At 41.6% G+C, this 18,215-nt stretch overlaps 1 protein-coding gene across 1 annotated transcript in view; it reads right to left on the reverse strand.

Annotated features, from left to right (window-relative positions):
- The window catches only part of casr (calcium-sensing receptor), a 90,193-nt gene that overhangs the window by 23,259 nt on the left and 48,719 nt on the right, over positions 1-18,215 (reverse strand). Inside the window, exon 3 of the mRNA XM_028800455.2 lies at positions 13,317-13,719. Within this exon, the coding sequence (XP_028656288.1) occupies positions 13,317-13,501 (185 nt within the window). The 5' untranslated portion in view covers positions 13,502-13,719. The remainder of the gene's footprint in view (positions 1-13,316; positions 13,720-18,215) is intronic.

Genomic DNA, 18,215 nt, shown 5'->3' on the forward strand with positions numbered 1-18,215 from the left:
GTTGTTTGTGTGTATGCACCGAACAGCAGTTCGGGGTACCCACCCTTTTTGGAGTCCCTGGAGGGGGTGCTGGAGGGCACACCTTCTGGGGACTCCCTCGTACTGCTGGGAGACTTCAATGCTCACGTGGGCAATGACAGTGAGACCTGGAACGGCGTGATTGGGAGGAATGGCCCCCCCAATCTGAACCTGAGTGGTGTTTTGTTATTGGACTTCTGTGCTCGTCACGGATTGTCCATAACGAACACCATGTTCAAGCATAGGGGTGTTCATATGTGCACTTGGTACCAGGACACCCTAGGCCTCAGTTCGATGATCGACTTTGTGGTCGCGTCGTTGGACTTGCAGCCACATGTCTTGGACACTCGGGTGAAGAGAGGGGCGGAGCTGTCAACTGATCACCACCTGGTGGTGAGTTGGCTCCGATGGTGGGGGAGGATGCCGGTCAGGCCTGGTAGGCCCAAACCTGTTGTGAGGGTCTGCTGGGAACGTCTGGCAGAGCCCCCTGTCAGAAGTAGCTTCAACTCCCACCTCTGGCAGAACTTCGACCATGTCCCGAGGGAGGTGGGGGACATTGAGTCCGAATGGGCCATGTTCCGTGCCTCTATTGTTGAGGCGGCTGACCGGAGCTGTGGCCGTAAGGTAGTCGGTGCCTGTCGTGGCGGCAATCCCCGAACCCGTTGGTGGACACCGGCGGTGAAGGATGCCGTCAAGCTGAAGAAGGAGTCCTACCAGTCCCTTTTGTCCTGTGGGACTCTGGAGGCAGCTGATAGTTACCGGCAGGCCAAGCGGAATGCGGCTTCGGTGGTTGCTGAGGCAAAAACTCGGGCGTGGGAGGAGTTTGGGGAGGCCATGGAGAACGACTTTCGGACGGCTTCGAGGAGATTCTGGTCCACCGTCCGGCGTCTCAGGAAGGGGAAGCAGTGCAGTGTCAACACTGTGTATGGTGGGGATGGTGCGCTGCTGACCTCGACTCGGGACGTTGTGGGTCGGTGGGGGGAGTACTTCGAAGACCTCCTCAATCCCACTAACATGCCTTCCAATGAGGAAGCAGAGCCTGGGGACTCGGAGGTGGGCTCCCCCATCTCTGGGACTGAGGTCACCGAGGTGGTCAAAAAACTCCTTGGTGGCAGGGCCCCGGGGGTGGATGAGATACGCCCGGAGTTCCTCAAGGCTCTGGATGTTGTAGGGCTGTCTTGGTTGACACGTCTCTGCAACATCGCATGGACATCAGGGACAGTGCCTCTGGATTGGCAGACTGGGGTGGTGGTCCCCCTCTTTAAGAAGGGGGACCGGAGGGTGTGTTCCAACTACAGAGGGATCACACTCCTCAGCCTCACTGGAAAAGTCTATTCTGGGATTCTGGAGAGGAGGGTCCGTCGGATAGTCGAACCTCGGATTCAGGAGGAACAGTGTGGTTTTCGTCCAGGTTGCGGAACAGTGGACCAGCACTACACCCTTAGCAGGGTCCTGGAGGGTGCATGGGAGTTCGCCCAACCAGTCTACATGTGTTTTGTGGACTTGGAAAAGGCGTTCGACCATGTCCCTCGGGGAATCCTGTGGGGGGTGCTCCGAGAGTATGGGGTACCGGACCCCCTGATAAGAGCTGTTCGGTCCCTGTACGATCGGTGTCAGAGCTTGGTCCGCATTGCCGGCAGTAAGTCGAACCCGTTTCCAGTGAGAGTTGGACTCCGCCAGGGCTGCCCTTTGTCACCGATTCTGTTCATAACTTTTATGGACAGAATTTCTAGGCGCAGCCAGGGTGTTGAGGGGGTCTGGCTTGGTGGACTCATGATTGGGTCACTGATTTTTGCAGATGATGTTGTCCTGTTTGCTTCATCAGGCCGTGATCTTCAGCTCTCTCTGGATCGGTTCGCAGCGGAGTGTGAAACGGCTGGGATGGGAATCAGCACCTCCAAATCCGAGACCATGGTCCTCAGCCGGAAAAGGGTGGAGTGCCCTCTCAGGGTTGGGAGCGAGATCCTGCCCCAAGTGTAGGAGTTCAAGTATCTCGGGATCTTGTTCACGAGTGAGGGAAGAATGGAGCGTGAGATCGACAGGCGGATCGGTGCGGCGTCCGCAGTGATGTGGGCTCTGCATCGGTCTGTCGTGGTGAAAAAGGAGCTGAGCCATAAGGCAAAGCTCTCAATTTACCAGTTGATCTATGTTCCTACCCTCAGCTATGGTCATGAGCTATGGGTAGTGACCGAAAGAACGAGATTGCGAATACAAGCGGCTGAAATGAGTTTTCTCCGCAGGGTGTCTGGGCTCTCCCTTAAAGATAGGGTGAGAAGCTCAATCATCCGGGAGGGGCTCAGAGTACAGCCGCTGCTCCTCCGCATCGAGAGGAGTCAGATGAGGTGGCTCGGGCATCTGATCAGGATGCCTCCTGGACGCCTCCCTGGTGAGGTGTTCCGGGCACGTCCAACTGGGAGGAGGCCCCAGGGAAGACCCAGGACACGCTGGAGGGACTATGTCTCTCGGCTGGCCTGGGAATGCGTTGGGATTCCCCCGCAAGAGCTAGAAGAAATGGCCGGGGAGAGGGAAGTCTGGGCATCTCTGCTCAAGCTGCTGCCCCCGCGACCCGACCTCGGATAAGCGGAAGAGGATGGATGGTTTTATCTCAGAAAAGAAAGGATTACTCTTGCCAGGTGAGGAGAGAAAAACTGCCCTAAGTGGATGAGTATCTTGGGATCTTCTTCACAAGTGATGGGAAAAGGAAATGTGAGAGCAACAAGTGGATTGGAGTGGCACTAGCTGTTCCATAATTGCTGTACCAGTTCGTGGTGATGAAGGGGGAGCTCAGTCTAAAGACAAAACTCTGTTTACTGGTGAATCTACTTCCCTGTCCTCGCTTATGGTCATGAGCTGTGGGCAATGACTGAAAGAATGAGATTGAAAGTACAAGCAACGGAAATAGTGTTTATTCACACGTTGGCTGGGCTGACACTTTGTGATGAGGTGAGAAGCTGATCAATTTGGGAGAGCCAAAGAGTAGAGTCACTGCTCCAGACTGAAAAAAGATTGTGGTGGTTATGGCATGTGTAAGGTCCCCTCCCAGACTCCCAGAGCTGTCCCACTGGGCGGAGACCCTGAGGCAGGTCCTGGACACATTGAAAGGATTATATGTCTCATCTGATTTAGGATTGCCTGAGGATTTGCCAAGAATAGCTGTAATCTGTAGTTGGGGACATATAAATAATTTAAATCATATAATCAGATAACCACACCAACTTCACAAACTTGATGATGTTCTTACTTTGCCACTGGAATATTCATAGTTAATGATGTATTCTTTTGGACTGCCGCATAATAAAAAATGTTCATCTTTCAGTGCATTATATAAACGCTCACATTTATTCATGACTAGCCGTCCCCTGTGGCTCCACCCACGTAGTAGATAAACTGTAAAAACTTTAAAAATCAATAAACAAACAGGTATCGCTAGCTAAGCAGAGGCAAGGTACACTTCAAAACGCAGAAGTACACTGACTCAAACGGAGGCTGGCACATGAGTGAGAACGGCTCTGCCCTGCTTCCTACCCGCCTCGGCTTGCAGCCTCTGTCTCGGATTAGCACGAATATATCTCTCCTGCAAGCGAACTATGATTCTTAGCGTGATGAGAGAAGTCACAAAAGCAACTAGAAAGTTCTAGCAAATTACAGAGAAAAAATCGATTTAAATCCGTAAAGTAGTTTTCTTGTTTGCTAAGCAGAGGTAAGGTACATGCCCCAAGGCTGGCGCGTGAGTGAGAAGAGGTCCGCCCCATTGCCCTCGGTCTGCGGCCTCTTTCTCTCAGATTCGTGCAAATAAATCAGTACTGCAAGTGAACTATGATACATAGCGCAATGAGAGAAGTCGCAAAATCAACTGGAATGTTCAAGCAGATTATAGATAAAAACCCAATCTAAATCTGTTAAGTAATTCTCTTGTGAAAAGCAGGCAGACAAACAGACGTTGGATTTTATATATATACTAGTCATTTAGCCCGTTACAATAACGGGCGCTAGAACAGTAGTGCATAAACATTAGTAGGAACAGTCTATATTAAATGGCAAGGGACTTTGACCTCATTCTTTTTGTTGGTCGTATTTTTCTTTCTTTCAGCCTTTCTTTTGTTGATGTTGCTGAGCTGACCGTTCTTCGTGGGCTGCGCCGTGTATTGTGTGTCTTTAATTTTCTCTGACAGTAATACTGGCTTGTATGTGGCTATAATATGCGTCACTGTATTGTGTACCTTTAATTTCCTCTCGCAGTAATACTGGTTTGTATTTCCGTAAAATGCCTCTAACTTTCTCTGACAGTAATATCGCGCATCGCACCATGCCCCGCGCATGCGCACTTCACCAGAAGACACACACACAAGGACACCTGGGCACACACAGGGACTTTATTAAAGAGGATATAGAGAGATTACCGCGTACAATGCATTATTACTGTGACCACCTACTCAGGGTAGGTTATTGCCTTGAGCCTATTGCTACTTGGAATATTATGTTAGAATTCATGTGTCTGGTGACGTAGGCAATGGCAGGTCTCCTGCAATTTCACTATTTCAAGTATAGCTCTTAATGGAATACCGTGCCACCTTCTTTTTTTAACCAAGGAAAAATCAATGCTTTTAATTAAGTTTGAAAGTGTGTGTGTTAAGATCTGAAATTGATTTTAATTATACTTAGTTTAAAAATTGATTTTAACTATACTAAAACTCAAGTTAATGTTGAGCTAATTACATCAAGACAAAAGTCAGGAGAGGGTCATAAGGATGCCAAATTGTTTGTATAAGGATACAGCTAATGATCTCCAGTCAACTGCACCTTTCCTTTGACCTCAAGCTTAACATTACAGTTTGGGATTTTGTTTTTTATTACAATGATAAATGTGCTGCATGTAGTGGACATTTTTAATAGTAGCAGAAACACCTGGTTTTAACCAATATTTAATTAAGTCAAGTCAAATATTTAAATTAAATCAGCTTTAAGTTTGGTGAAGAGAATTTTTCAGAAATTGAGTTGAAACATAATGTATAGCTGCCACATCCATTTAGATCAAAAATATGTTACTGATATGTGCAAATGTTTATGAGCAGCAAAACTTAAAGGAAAGTCCAAAAGTATAGTAAAACAAAGCAAGGGGTCAGTAATACAAAATAGATTAGGTTACAAAGCAGAATTTAAGGATTAAAGCTAAACTGCAAATCAAAAAAGAATATAAGTAAAAAGCAGAATTTTCCTTTAGAAATTAATTCCTCAAGAACTATAATGTTTCTTGCTAAGTTTCTCATTATTTAAGTAAAAATTTCCGACATGACCATCTTTTATAACATGGTTGCAATAACATTCTGTCTGCCACGCAGCATCATAGTGACTAGATAAAAAAAAACAAAAGTGGTCCCCTCGAAAAACAAACTGACAAACAAACAGAACCCATTCAACAGAAATTCCATTCAGGCTTGTTAGCGAGTCTGAAAACAGACTCTGCTTGTGCTACAGAGACTTCTAATGTGCTGCATTCAAGGCCAAAAGTGAAAATGAGATGTCAAGAGTGATGTGATTCTGTCTGCTTTAATATTTCCTGATCGTCTGTTTCAGATTCCATTATTATTGTTTTTAGTTAGTAATAAAAACAAGTATGGTGTTTCTGTCAGTTTTTTTTAATAATGGGTGCCACCATATTGAGTTGCCATTGGTATAACATCGTTTCTACAGAGCACATCTCCAGGAATACTGTAATTAATGCAGTCAACATGACAATATAAAAGCAGAGCATCTGACACTTATTTTTTCAAGTGTGTGGATATCCTCAAAAAACAATATGTCATACATATAGGTTTAACCTTTGTACTCTAAAATACCTCTAATTCTCTGTTTTGTCTCTTTACTATAATTCTTTGATTAGTGTTTCCATAGTGATGAATGATATGACCAATCTCTGGTTTTGACTTTGGCTTCAGTTTCTTTTTCCTCTTACAGTCATCCCCATTTCTCAATCTGTTTGCTTAGGGCAAGGTGTAACAAAGAGGAGTGAGACTGCATTTTCATCAGACTTGACCATACCATTATATTGCAAAGCATGTACCAAGGTGCAGTTGTAATAGATACAGTTGGATCTGATGGGATGCTGATGCCCAGGCTAGAACAGACTGTACTTTCTAGGATCATACAAGGTTACGCACAGTTGTTTTAAGGATCTACTTTGATCTACTCTACAAAGCTTAGTCAATTTTATTATCTTTAATAACATAATGCAAAACCATTACCAACAAAATTGGTTGCAAAATGAAAATCTCTTGTCACAACCGTTCTAATGTTCGAGAAGGCCGGGATCAATCGTAGACCAGTTGCCAGTCAATTTTATGACACCTTTTGTATGCACACCAGCATTCACAATAAGCTAGCTCTGAACTGGCAATTAACCTAAAATAAGAGACTTTAGGATATGTAAGGACACTTGAGTACCTAAAGAAACTCAAGGAAGGATGATCATCCAGTCTCCATTCAGACGGTATCTAAGTTGAGAATTACCACAGTTCTGTCCCACTGAGAAACAATAGATACCATATTGCTGTAATGTGTTGCATGTATGTTTTCACATACAGTGGAACCTCGGTTCACGAACGTCTCGGTACACGTACAACTCGGTTTATGACCAAAAAGTTCGCCAAACTTTTGCCTCGGTTCACGACCACACACTCGGTATACGAACAAGCCAGGTTCTCTTTCGGTTTGTACATGTTCAGTCTCTCCCTGTGCATTTCCTGTGCAGTGAGCAAGAGAGAGGGTGAGAGAGAGCGGCACACACACACACACACACACACACACACACACACACACACACACAGAGAGGCAACTCAGACAAAGAGAGCAGTGCACACACACAGGAGCACGGGCGAGACAGGCGCGCACACACAGGAGCGCTCTAGAGAGACACACACACAGGCGCTCCAGGCTCGCAAAAGAGACGCACGCACACACACACAGGCGTGGGAGGAGAGAGCGAGGGACGCATAAGGTAGAGAAGGCTTGTTTTTGTTTTCAGTTCTATTTACAGTGATCGGTTCGTAGCCTGCATTGTTGCAATGTTACTTTTCTTCATGGTTTATTAAATTACGGATTTTTCAAATGTTCATTTTTTCCCCTGTGCTTAAAACTCATTAAAAAAAGTGTTTTTAGCGAGCAGTTCCTAGCACTATAGTGCGAACTATTGCAGTGTTAGTTTTCTCTGTTGTTCAAGGTTTTCTCAGTGTTATTCAGTGTTTTTACATTTAGTTTACCATTACGCTGTGCATTCTATGGTATAATTAATTATATTTGTGCTTAAAAACTAAAATATATATATATATATATATATATATATATATATATATATATATATACATACATACAGTTCGTACGGTCTGGAACGGATTAATTGTATTTACATACAATCCTATGGGAGAAATTGCTTCGGTTCACGACCAACTCGGTTTACGACCAGAGTTTTGGAACGAATTATGGTTGTGAACCGAGGTTCCACTGTATTTGTCTAAAATCTGCTTTAAGGAGTTGTCATTTATACCTCATTTTAATTTTTTTTTTTTTTTTTTTTAATTTTCAATGAGATCATAGTAAGATGGCTCTCTCAGAAAGGAATCTGCATGGCCTCTTATTTTCATGTAGGTGTTCTCCTGGTGAGAATTACAATTCCTACGTTCTTCCTTCTTCCTTCCAAGTGCACTCTGTTAGGTTAACTGGAGGACTCTATTGGTTCTTTATTAAAGTTCTGGGGGATATTTGTGAGCGTACCCTAAGAACCTTTGATCTATTCAGGGTTAGTTCATGACTTGTTCCAGTGCTGCTGGGACAGGTTACCTGCAATTCAGTAACACAAGAGGTGGTCTCAGAAAATGAATGGCTGGATCCATCTTAGCTGCTTAATCATGAACTCCTAATGAGTACGGAACGAAGAGGTTAATTTCAGTTTTTTGAAGGTAGAGGTTTTACTCTAGTAGAAGTAGTTTTACTCACTGTAGAAGAATTAAGGGAGAGGTCAAGAAATCAAAATTGTGCTCCTAAAATACATAATTAAACATTACAACATTATACAAAAACTCAGTCATGGTAAAATAAAATAAAAATAAAATACAAAATGACTTGTTCTAAATGCTAATTCTTCTCAACTTTTCTTTATTCACTGTAGGCTTAGTAAAAGCCGGTAGGCAGAAGTTCCTATATTTTTGAACCTCACTCATCTGAAGATAGTTTTGTCCAGAAGCACCAAAATAGATTTAAGAATTGGTCTACTGTCCTCCTTTCACATTATTAGCTTTAAAAGGAAATAATATAATGAATGAAAAGCTGGTTAATGGGCTTTTATGAACACAAAAATTCTAAAATAAACAGCATCTCAATATGTTTTTTAATGTTCAGTATTCTTGATGTTATTATTATATGCTGGCTTCCCTTCTCCTGCTATCCACCTTAATAAATGGATAAGTGTATGCGTGTCTATCTAGTTGATATGTCTCTGTTATTCCAAAGGATGGAGAATCATGAACATTTTTTGCATTAATTACACAGTGACATACTATATGCATTGCATGGTGCACTGCAAGCATTAACACTAAACACTACATTAATTTCCTTGATTGCATCCCTTCCTAGCTAGGATAAGTGTCTATGTGTCTGTCCAGTGGCTCTGTATCTCTTATTCCAACAGATGACACATCACTAACATTTGTAGTAATTACATGCATTACATTTGTCATTCCAAAAGATGATACATCACAAACATTTGTAGTAATGCATTTTATTACTACAGTACAAAACTTTGTGATGCACCATCCGTTGGAATGACTATGTAATAAATGTTATTACTACATGCATTCCAATAGGTGGTGCACTGCAAATATTAATGCTGAATATGCTGAGGTCTACATTAATTACTTAACTTCCATCCCATCTTAGACAGGTAGCACAGCTAGTTTTGGTAATACATAAATCTGACAACCTGCTGGAACAAATCAAGCTCTAAAAGATCATCCAGATATACAGTAGATCACCTCACTAGAGATTTCCTGAACTTGTTTTTTTCCATCTGAGGACTGACATGAATGGGTACAAAGGAGGGAATTAAGTCACAAATATCATCCACACTCACTTTATTAAATGTCCAGTGTGTTTACAATACTAATCTTACATACTGCAGATAGAATAGCCAACAAAATGCAATTCTCTTCTGGTTACAAAAACATCTGATAACAAATGCATTCATACTAATGCACATAAACATCTGGAAAACCTTTCTCAATCCTGTACTGGGTAAAATTCAGATGAGTACTGAAGAATGAAACTAAAACTCAAAGTCCGCCTGATTGCCTTGTCTCTCTGGGCTTTGTTGCCTTTTCTACAACCTCCCTTGATATTTTTTCCTTTTTTTGGTGGAAATCCTATTTCCTTTCTATAGTCAAGTAAAATCTCATTTTAGTTAATGGGTAATTTTAAAACAATGACTAACAGATCCTACAAAATTTGAATGGATTCCCCTTTCCTCTGTTTTAAACCCAGCAGTAACACACATAATATTTTATTTGGCTTACTTCAAGTTTTTCAAGAAGTTAACCACCACTTTCTTGGCAATTGGCTGTTGCTTCATTGCCTTATTTTTTGTCACACAGCTAGATGAAAGATCATAGTGCAATATCAGTCTGATTTGAGGTGACAATACCATATGTTTATGTCCTGGCTTGACACACCAATGGTTTCACAGTAAAAGTATAAACTTTAGTGGGACTAACAGCTAATAGATCAGCTATTCATCAAAAATCCAAATGTTAGTGCAAAAATGCCTTTAGATGGTGCAACACCAACTTGTAACTCAGGTGTTCTAGGTTGATGGGAGACTTAGCCAGGTGTCTGAAATACATAAAATAATATGTCCAATGATGTACTTGTCTTCCCATCTAGGATCGGTTTCTGCCTTATGCTGGATGATGCTGAAATTGGCTCTGACCACCTGTAATCTTGGGCTCATCAAATAAATGAACGATTTTTGCATATATGCCTAATAGAATAAGTAAATTCTGAAAATGAAACTAATAAATTTCATTCATGGTGTAAACTATCTTTAAAACTGGAGCGAACATGTTGTGTTTCTGTTGCACAGCACATATTAGTCGTATAGCTGGACTCTTTAACTGTAGCAATAAGAAGACACTGCAGGAAATTCTCATATTCATGACGTGCTTCATAGTTTTTAAGTGTCTGCTCAACAAAATATCTTATTGTGCTTTGAACTTTTAAAAACTTGTTTTAGAAACAAATAAGCAATGATTTCTATATAATGTCTTTCTGTATTAAATACCATGTCAGAATGCTTTACACCTGTAAGTACTCAACTATAGTACAATTACTTGCATACATTTCTGAAAATCGGAGTCCTGGCAGATTATCTTGCGCACTCATGGTCATTGAGTATGTAACATGTTGATAACCATTTGAAAACATACTGTACATTCTCTTAAAGATGGAACTCAGCACAATTAATAAATTTTAAAATGTCCTGTACCTCTTTTTGCGTCATTACTTAAACAGCAAGTGATAATAGCTCTTTTTTTGTACAGCTGATAGACTGTGACCATAAACTGCACCTTGTCTATGTCCCTACATCCATCCATTTTCTGCCACTTATCCGGATCGGAGTCATGGGGTGAAGCAGGCTAAGCAAAGATGTCCCTTTTCCCCACCACCCCCTCAACTCCTCCTGAGGAATACTGAGGTCTTCCCAGTCCAGCTGGGATGTATAATCTTTTCACTATGACCTAGGGCTGTCCCAAAGTTCTTCTCCTGGTCTCCCCAGGAAGGCATCCAGCAGGCATCCTAATCAGATGGCCGAACCACCTTCTTTCAATACGGAGAAGCAAGAGCTGTACTTTTGAAGGTCTGTGCTCCTCGCCCAATCTCTAAGGTTGACTCCAGACACTCTGTGAAGAAAAGTCCTTCCTGCCACTTGTATCTGTGATCACATACTTTCAGTTACTACCCAAAGCTTGTGACCATAGGTGAGAATAGGGACTTAGATTGAGCCTTTCAATTAAGCTCTCTCTTCATCATGACTGACCGATAAAACATCCGCGGACACTGCTCCAATCCGTCTGTCAATCTCTCACTCCCTTCTTCCCTCACTAGTGAACAAAACCATGACACATGCAAACTCCTCTGCTTAAGGCAACACCTAATCCCCAACCTGGAGAAGATACTCTTCTCTTTTCTGGCTTAGAACCATTAACTTTACCTCAGATTTAGAGGTGCTGATCATTAACCTGGCCACTTCACATTTGGCTATAAACCACCCCAGTGCACGTCTAAGGTCAAAGACTGATGAAACTAAAAGGACCACATCATGTACAAAAAGCACTGGACATCTTCCACTTCTTGTCTGAAAAATTATGAACAGAATTGGTTACAGAGGACAGCCCTGTCGGAGTCCGTCAGCCACCAGGAATGAGTTTGACTTACTGCCAGCAATGTGAACCAAGTTTTTGCTCTGGTTCTAATAGTCCACAACAGCAGGCTCAGTACCGCATACACTTGCCTTCTTAAAGTTAACTAAACACATGTAGACTAGTTGGGCATACTCCCATGAACTCTCCAGAACCCTGGTGAGGGTAAAAAGCTAATCTAGGGCAAAATACGCATTGATCCTCTTGCATCAAAGGGTAATTCAACAGCTGGACCCTCCTTTCCAAAACCCTGGTATAGCCCTTCTTAACGATGCTAAGAGTGTGGACCCCTTTCTTAAAGATGGTTACTACCACCGAAGTTTGACAATCCATAGGTACTGTCCCTGACCTTCACACAGTGTTAAAGTGGCATGTCAGCCATGACAGCCCAACAATATCCAGAGCCTTCTGGAACTTAGTGTGAATATCATCCACCCCTGAGGCATTACCAAAGCGTTTTTTAATTACCCCAGCTCCAGTGATAATGGGTGATTGCCCGTCCAAGTCCCCACACTCCGCTTCCTCAAGGGAAGGCGTGTCAACCAAGTCTTCAAAATAGCCCAGCAAATTGAAATTGATAATTGAAATTCTTCTTGCTAGGTAGTGAATCATGTAATCAAGGAAACAGGAAGATATTAAGGGGGAAGAGCATTTACGATAGAAGCCAGAAAATAAAGTCATGGTGTTGTGTGCAGGAAATATATTCAATAACTAATAATGTCACTGTGATTTATGCTTGTGAAAAAATGTATACATTTATTTCTATATTTGCATTTACAAACACATATGAAATATTTTGCCTTAAACTGGGAATAAGCTGCAAAACAAGGATTTTTTTTTTAACCAATTTCTCTAGAGGAAAATTACAAAACACAATTACAGCACCAGACCTAAAAAGTATCACTTGTCCGGCAAATGTCATCATAAGTTGCATTTCATGAAGATAAGACTACAAAACCTTGTTGCTGCTGTCTGAGTCTTTATGGTTTCTTATCTAAGAGTTGCCTTGTTAGAAGTCATTAAGCCATCCAGTCTTTGGATGTTTTCCAAACCAAGCCACTCTTGACAGCCAAAGAGCTAAGAAATCACAGGCAGACTTGGCCATGTTTCTGTCATACTAGACTCTTGTGACAATGACGTTAATGCTGTGCTCTTTGTCTTCAATACATTAACTAGTTTTACACTTTAGTGCGCTTTTCTCTAACTTTCATGTTTTATTGAGAGATGTAAGGTGGTTTGTGGTCTAGCATTAGGTTTGGGGTAAAAAGAACTTATTTCTCAGGGGGCTCATGCCCCCCAAAAAAATACACATGGAAGTATGAAACAAATGCAGTTGAAGCATAGGCTCTGACAATTTTTAGAAAGAGTCTGAATGAGATATTGGGGCAACCTGGCAATTAACTAAACAAATATGCTTAATGGACTCAGCGGTTGTTTCTTGGTTATAAAATGTTTTGTACCAAAACACTCCAATTTCCATTCCATTTTCCTAATTAGCTTCACTGTAAATATCTTTTAACTCACACATGAGATTAACTATGAGCTTCACACCATGTGTGTGATGTCTCATTCTGTCAGACCCATACACTTTACCGCAGCATGTGATCAATTTCCATTTTGCCTTGTTCAGCCTGAATGTAGTGTTGGGAATCAGAATATTCACAAGTGCCCTACCAATGCCACCTTACTTGTCTTTACCATCATTTTCACTTGTATGTAACAATCTTCCACAATGGTTTAAATGCACACTTCTCTCCTGGCAATAACACAACATTCATGGCCACACATTTCTATGTGGAAGCCTCACACTTAACATAAAATCAAAAAGCAGATTACCTTACACACTCTGTTGACTCTGGTCTTGATGACAAGTCTTGGTCTTTGGCAGCAACTCCAAAATGAATTGGAAACAGTCCTCCTAGTATAATGTCTCCTTTCTTCTGAGCTCTTTGATTGGGCCCATAAGCTGAGCTGGCACAGGGCAACACCAGCAGAACCAGGTGATAGAAGAGAAACCTCATTTTATTTCAGTCCAGCCACGACTACAGTCTCAGGAAATCTGACATTTAGGACTGGGGCAACTTTCATCTGCAGTTGATGTGTTGCCTTTTCTACCCATGCTGGCTGTCCAGTTGATCCTCAAAATATGTATTTATCTCTCTTTTCCAAAGCAGTTGTTGACTTTATCACAAATTACTGAGCCTCTTTGTCTAAAGGAGCCCATTTTCCTATTAACATCCTGTGAACAGAAACAAAGTAAATATTTTTGATAAGGAAATAAATGGGAATAAAATCGTTAATAGAACTTTAAAACAAAATATCAGTGTAAAGCCATCTAAAAATATTCTGTCAGCTTGCTGGAAGTGATTGATGAACAAAAGAAGAACAAACAAACCCAAAAGATGTTCATTTGCATAGCATTTCAAGTTCCTGTTGTATCAAGTGACTGAGATATCAAACAATAACTTTCAGCTCAATAGGTATTAGGGAAGAGGAAATAATATGCAGTTTTGATTCCTGCTCCTGCCCAAGTTCATTACTGCTGTGAAAACAGTACGTGTCATAGACATTTCATCATCCATTCTTTCCTTTTTCTAGCTGCCATATTCATTTCTGTGTCTTGTGAGCCAATGCCTATTCTGGCATCACTGGGCACAAGGCCGGAGTCGCTTGGCCTATTCACACACAGAGAATGGGCCAGTTAAAGGTGCTCAGTTAACCTAACACACGTCGCTTTGAAATATGACAAAAAAATAAGCACAAATAGAAAAATACAGCATAGATATGGACAAACTCCACACCGGCAGTGACCAGGTCCGGATTAAAACTTTATACCCTGACGTTGTGAGGCTGCACAGCAAATCACTGCGTCACTCTATCAACTCCATTCCATTATAAAAAAACAGCCACTTTTACTGATATATTGGTTTATTGGGATCAGTTTAAATTATCCACAGTGTTCTGTGTTTGTTCAGGCTCACAGTCTGGCAGACAAAATACTTACATGTCTCCTGCATTCATGTAGATCCCCACTGTTGAAAGGATTTTGATGAATTGAGTGAATAATTGCAATAGTAGTGTATCCTATTAACATGATTATGAACATTAGCAATCCATCTAGCAAATGATTTCATTTGATTCACATATTGCCACTAGATGAATTTGCCTGAAGAGGGATCTGGCCATCAGATCACAGAGGCATGTGACACTCTTAACGGCTATAACTAGTAACATCTTAAATTCCATTCTTTGGACTCTTTACAATACAATACAATACAGTTTATTTTTGTATAGCCCAAAATCACACAGGAAGTGCCGCAATGGGCTTTAACAGGCCCTGCCTCTTGACAGCCCCCCAGCCTTGACTCTAAGAAGACAAGGAAAAACTCCCAAAAAAAACCTAGTAGGGAAAAAATGGAAGAAACCTTGGGAAAGGTAGTTCAAAGAAGAGACCCCTTTCCAGGTCGGTTGGGCGTGCAGTGGGTGGCAAAAGAAGGGGGTCGATACAATACAATACAATACAATACACAGAACAGAACAAATCCTCAATAAAAAATTAAAAATTTTTTAGAAGTACGGAGCAGAATTTAACAGTAGATGATATCACATAATAAGATTTAGATAATTTTAGACTCCTGGAGACCTCATCCATCAAGCTGCCTCCCCCATTTGGCCATTCCACGGCTGAAACAGTGTTGGGCCAGCCAATCCGATGAAAGGACCCCTCTTTCTCACGATTCCTGCAATCCTCCATCAGGGATGACTTTATCTTAGGCAGGCAAAACAACTTGGCAGGTGGGCCGTGGCACCAAGTGCCACATTTGAGTACCGAGAAGAGAGACAATGTCTTTACAATGTGTGCCACCGCTCAGTTTCCATTGCCTACAGTTTATGACTGGAGTCTGATATGAGCAGGCTGCAACTGCTTCTGATCGATGCTCAGCAATTCCTTTACATTCTCACTCATTAACTGATGGCCTTTGGATGTGCATGTGGAGATGATACAGACAGTGACACTGTCTGAGTAGAATTCTTCATTGGCACATTGTCACAACAGTAGGTATCATGGAGGGGAGGCCGTCCCTGAGAATCCAGGAAGGCCATAACAAAGATTTATAACAGTCATTAATGAGCCTCATTTTAGAATTGTTTGCCTTAATGCCGCATGATGCTAGCAGCTCCCCCTACATGCATGCATGTGCAGTCACTGGAATATGTTCACATGGTTTTGTGGCTCACTAACTATCTGCCCTTTGTTTCTAATACATTAAAGACCTGATTATTCTTGTGTCCAAAAAATATGCTCTTTGTTCCTAAACTTTTCTGCTTTTGGCTTAACCTTTTTCATTCCTGACTCTTAGCCTGTGTTGCTGTTTTTACTTTGTAGCAATCTTTGCTTTCTTTTTTTTTCTTATGGAAGGATCTCATTGTTCACCACAGATTCCCAGTGGTGGATTTTGAGAATTATCTGCCATGAGGGGCTTACATTGCCCTTTACTTGGGTGCATAGTATCTTAGGGGCTTTTTCTCTTTCCCCTGTCTCTCTTTCTCTCATATACATCATTTCCATGTGAGGTTTACATGTTCTTCCTGTGGCTTTGTGGGTGTTCCTTTCATGTAGTCTAGTTTTCCTCCCATGTCACCAAAGACTTGAAAGTTAGGTTAATTGGCAATTCCAAATTTACCTGAGTGTTAGCGAACCCCAATAGACTGGCACCCTGTCTAGGGCAGCTGCTGGGAAAGGCTCTGGCTCCCAACATACCTTGATTTGATTAAGAGGGTTTCACAATTGTATGGTACTTCTAAGAGTGAAACATTTTTAACATTTAAATGTTGTTGTCTAAGAAACAAAGTTGAATCACTCTGGTACAGAATTAGTGGTGGCAGGTTTCTCACATACCCAGTTAGGTGGGAATGCGCTTTGTAAGGAATCATTTAGTGCAGGGGTCCCCAACCCCCGGTCCGCAGCCGTCTGACAGCCGGGCCGCGAGAGAACTGCCGGCAACAGCGACTCACTCAGACTTTTCAGAACTCTTGGCAGGCGGGGCTTTGCAGCGGTGCAGAGAGAGGAGAGAGACCGAGGTGAGAGACTATTACAACAAAGTATTTTTATGGTCCCGACAGTTTCCCCATATGACATGAGTCTATAGAAATCGCGTTACTACGAAGTACATTCAACAGATGCTTTCATTACAACAAAGTGACCTTGAAATGCTTGAATGAATCATCCACAGAGCAGTTAGATCTGTGGTCGCAGCTCAGTTGTGCAGGTTTGCACAACGATCCCCAAACAGAAACATTGTAAAAAAATCTCTTTCTTCGAACTTTCCTCGTACTGTTTTTTTTTTTTTGCTGTTTTTGTTGTCTGTGGTTTTCAGTGATTCCTTTTGCTTATTGCTTGTCAACATTTGAAAAACATCCATTGGAATTTAACTCATTGTCACCCTCCTATAGAAACGGCAGACACGAAAAAAAGATAGCAGTGTTAATGTTTGTGATGTGCAATCTGTTGGATTGGCAAATGTAAAGCATATGTCTTTGTTATATGCAAAAAAAGAAGAAAAATCTCAGATTGCAAACGTATGCGAACTGCTTAATAACTTTAATAATAATAGAAATGTTATGTAAATTGTGTATAAAACTGCCCCCTCCCAACCAACCCCCCTGACTGGTCCGTGGAAAAATTTGCATCTAATAAAGTGGTCCTTGCTGTCAAAAAGGTTGGGGACCACTGATTTAGTGGACCTTCTTGCTATCAGTTGAGGTCGTAGGGCATGGGTAAAGTAAACGGCCATATTGATTATTGATCACTGTAATCAGTACCTACTATATCAAAGTGGTTGCAGTGTTTGCGATTACAACTTGATGAACTATATCATCAGTTTTTACTTTGGTTGTACGTAATTCCTGAATCCTGCCACTATGGGGCATAGAGCAGACATGTAATACTGCTGCCCATAAAAGATTCTTTACAAGTGCCACTGCAGGAATATGGTAATTTTTACGAGGTCAAATAGACACCATACCTTTATACAGTATGCGATTTGCATGAATGAAAGAGAAGGACTCAATGTTTGAAATCCTGTGGTTTTTTGCTTTGTTTTAGCATTTTGAGGAATCCCACACATTTTGTTTTGCAGTATTTTGGGAAACCCACATTTATCCTGGAACTGTTGTGTGCAATATGGAAATCAATTTTGGAATACTGGAGCATAATTGCACACATACCCACACTTGCTCACATCATGCCAGTTTATAGTTGCCAGTAAACCCAACATAGACATCTTTAAGAAACCAGAGAACCTAGAGAAACCCTGCAGTAAATGAAAAGAAGGTCTGTTCCCAGACAGGAATCTGATCAGCATTTGAATCCATGTTTCAGGAGCTATGTCAAAGAAGCTTTAACCACTGTGACAGCTGACTCCACACAGATTCTATATAATAAAGAATACCAAAAGTGTACCCTGTGATTTTATTTTTATAATGTATCTGAAAGTAGTTCCCTTTTGTTACTTTGTGTTACCTTTTGTTCGGTTTTTAATCTGTGATGTTGCTCACGCTATATATAAAAAAGGCTGATTAAAGTTGCTTGCATTTAATAGCACCCTAAAACGGTCTGTTTAAAAGGTGATCTAAGCATCAAGAAAATCACTCATGGCATAAGAAAATTCATGTTACATCAATTTACTTCCTAAATCATCTTCTTCCTATTTGTCTTCTTCTTGTTCTTCCGCT

This window comes from Erpetoichthys calabaricus, chromosome 4 (genome assembly GCF_900747795.2).
Source record: "Erpetoichthys calabaricus chromosome 4, fErpCal1.3, whole genome shotgun sequence".
In the NCBI taxonomy this organism is placed as follows: domain Eukaryota; kingdom Metazoa; phylum Chordata; class Cladistia; order Polypteriformes; family Polypteridae; genus Erpetoichthys; species Erpetoichthys calabaricus.